At 45.3% G+C, this 3,027-nt stretch overlaps 1 protein-coding gene across 1 annotated transcript in view; it reads right to left on the bottom strand.

Annotated features, from left to right (window-relative positions):
* Positions 1–1,630: 1,630 nt before the first annotated feature.
* The window catches only part of LOC103608679 (ankyrin repeat domain-containing protein 16-like), a 23,160-nt gene continuing 21,763 nt past the window's right edge, over positions 1,631–3,027 (bottom strand). The window contains exon 5 of the mRNA XM_008593080.1: positions 1,631–2,302. Coding sequence (XP_008591302.1) covers positions 2,085–2,302 — 218 coding nt within the window. The 3' untranslated portion in view covers positions 1,631–2,084. The remainder of the gene's footprint in view (positions 2,303–3,027) is intronic.

Genomic DNA, 3,027 nt, shown 5'->3' with positions numbered 1-3,027 from the left:
GTCTGTATGTGGGATCCGAACCCTCGGCGGGAGCGTCGCCGCACTCCCAAGCGGCGCACTGTAGCAGTGCGCCACCGGGCTGGCCCTTTCCATGAACTTTTTGAAGAACCCTCGTATATATGCTTATGTCTTGCAAGGAAGAAGAAAAGTTCCGACTATACCTAGCATTCGTCAATATGCCAGTAAATTTTATCTCTTTTCAGCATCTGGGAGCTTAAGTGTTTGTAATATTTGCAATCTTTAATCTTCCTTGAATAAAAAAAATATGATGTTTCTGAATCTTTTTTCCATTTTGCTGCAGGAACCCCGTGTATATTTAACAATAAGGTATTCTTCTTTCCATTATAAAAGAACATGAACTTTCTTCATTCTAGATCTAAAATCATTATTACTTAAAACAAAATAGTGTCAGGAAAGGGATTCTCTAAATAATATGCAGTGGATTTTGCAAATCAAAGTAGTCCACCTGTTATGTGTTGGTGCGTAGTAGATGTATGCACATACCCTCTGCATTGTGATGGTATGCACAGACAGACCATCCTGTTGGAGATTACTTCCTGCTGGAGGTGACATTTACAGAAAGCATTATACCATTTGGCTTATTATAAATAAGTTCAAGGAAAGAGCTGTCCAGGAAAAAGATAATTTGGAAACATTAAGGATTTAAGTGTTATGGAAAAAGAACTTCGGGACATAGGCTGGCTATATTCTTTTCAAGTAGAGAATATGACATTGACCGTCACAACACAGTGGCTATATTGGTCCTGGGCAGGACCAGTCCCTGGTGTCTGTGATTCCTGTGCTCCCTGCGGTGCCTAGCAAGGGCTCAGCACAGGGTGAGTGACTGAGTCACATAATCAAAGGAGTAACAGCAAAAATGGCTGTTAAAGCCCACCCAGTCCCAAAGAAAGGCACCAGGCCCCGGGAAACTAAAGACTAGCTAAAAGTCTTGCCAAAACTATTCATTTCCATCTCTACTTTGGAGAATATCCCTCTCCTTGTGAGTGTCTTGACAGTTTTAGCATTCACTCAACTAGTAACTGCTAACTACATATTTGAATATCCAGACGCCACCTGCAAAGGATCCCCAGTTCATACTCTCATCTTGGGTGTCCACTTGGTAAGCAAAGAGCAGAAGGGTCAGGGATTAGTAATAAAATTTTGGAATTTACCTTTTTATCACCAATTGTATCTGGTTCTTCCTTCCTAATTACTGGTATAGAAACACAGGTCTACGTGGAGAAATCATCCGATTGCTCAGAGAACGAGCTAGTGGACTAAAAAGACTTGTGCCGGGCCTGTGTCCCCCTTCACAGCACTAGGAGCTGCGGGTCCTGAAAGAGCTGATCTTTACCAATAAACTTTTATGGAGTCTTGAACCAATTCTCTGAACTTCCACTTAAGGATTGTAACCATTTTAGTACATAAAAAGAAGGAGAAAAGCCTTTTACTGTGGTCAGAAAATTTTTTTTTTTAGGTATTTCATTCTCAAATTTCATTTTCTGACTTAAGTGATGACGACGTCCGAGGAAGGGTCCAGCGGGCCCTGATAGTTGGCCTCAACCCACCCTGTCCTCTCACCAGGTTCTTAGACTCTGCCACAGGAAAGAATTCAAGGGCAGAGTCATGATAGAAAGTAAGAACAAGTTTAATATAATGGATAAGAAATGCAGGTTCCACAGAGTGAGGGGTTGCCTGTGCTGACCAGGGGCAGCAGGGCTGGGCCATCCTGCGGTGTCTTGTAGGCGGCACTCAGGCTGGATGTCATTCTAAGTGAAGGCGTGAGAGCCAGGGAGGGATGCGATCTCATCTGTCATAAGCTCTTCAGGCTGCTCCGTGAGAACGATGTGAAGGGACACACGGAACAGCAGCAGCAGGACCAGCTCTGAGGCCACTGCAGTCATCGGAACGCAGTGGGGCCTGTGGGGGAAAGTTACCGCTCCCCATCAGGAGGGGGGTCTACTTCCCTCCGCTGAACGGCCTGGACAAATGAGAGGGGCAGTGAAGCGACCTGCCTTTCGAAGCTGGGGTATGAGAGGCCACGTGGCTTTTACCCAGCCCTCGTTCACTTTCTCTTGCTCAGCTCATACAAGTCTATATGGACAGAGCCCAGGGAGAAGACCCCATGAAGAAGAACTGGGGCTGCAAACAGCTGGAGTCATCTGCCGACATGAGTGTGATTTCAGGTTCGAGTCTTCCAGCCGAGACCCCTGTCCCTGTGCTGTGTCTGGAATGCACACCCACGACACATGGCTGCTGTGCACTGGCAGACCATGGGCTGATCTGCTGGGCACCGTAGTAACTGCAACGAGAGAACAGCAGCTGGACTTGGAGAAAGTGGACCTGTTAGAGGTGCCAAACAGAAACAGAATTAACAAGACGAAATCATGAAAGGGACAGAAAACTTCTTAATTATGAAGATACAGGGGGAGGCCAGAGAATAAATGTTTGAAAATCTTCCTTTACATTTTTAAGGGTGCGTGGATTTCATCTTGAGAGCTTCATGCTTTGCTTAATAATTTGATGCCTGTTAAAATGCAGATAACTAAGGGACTGGTGTAATTAGAAATTCTTTCATTAGGGCCGGCCCGGTGGCGCACTGCTACAGTGCGCCACTTGGGAGTGCAGTGGCGCTCCCACCGAGGGTTCAGATCCCACATACAGACCGGTTCCCGCTCACTGGCTGAGCAAGTGTTGCTGCGGTCCCAGCGCCGCACTCTCCCAAGTGCGCCACGGGCTCGGCCCTTTGCTTAATAATTTGATGCCTGTTAAAATGCAGATAACTAAGGGATTGGTGAAATTAGAAATTCTTTCATTAGGGCCGGCCCGGTGATTAGAAACTTTTTCATTAATACTTCAGCATGGATAAAGATTGAAATCAATTTTCTTTTTGATTAAAAAGGAGGCACCTGAGGACTAAGGACGGCATGTCCCCATGGAGGAAGGAAAAAGAAGACTAGGAACATGAAACATGAATGGTGCCTCTGTAACCACTTTCTTTTTTTTTTTTTTTTTTTTTTTTTTTTT

The sequence above is a fragment of the Galeopterus variegatus genome, unplaced genomic scaffold, assembly GCF_000696425.1.
Source record: "Galeopterus variegatus unplaced genomic scaffold, G_variegatus-3.0.2 Scaffold8681, whole genome shotgun sequence".
NCBI classification, from domain to species: Eukaryota; Metazoa; Chordata; class Mammalia; order Dermoptera; family Cynocephalidae; genus Galeopterus; species Galeopterus variegatus.
The sequence above is the reverse complement of the archived record's forward strand: the minus strand, read 5'-3'. Positions and strand labels throughout refer to the sequence as shown.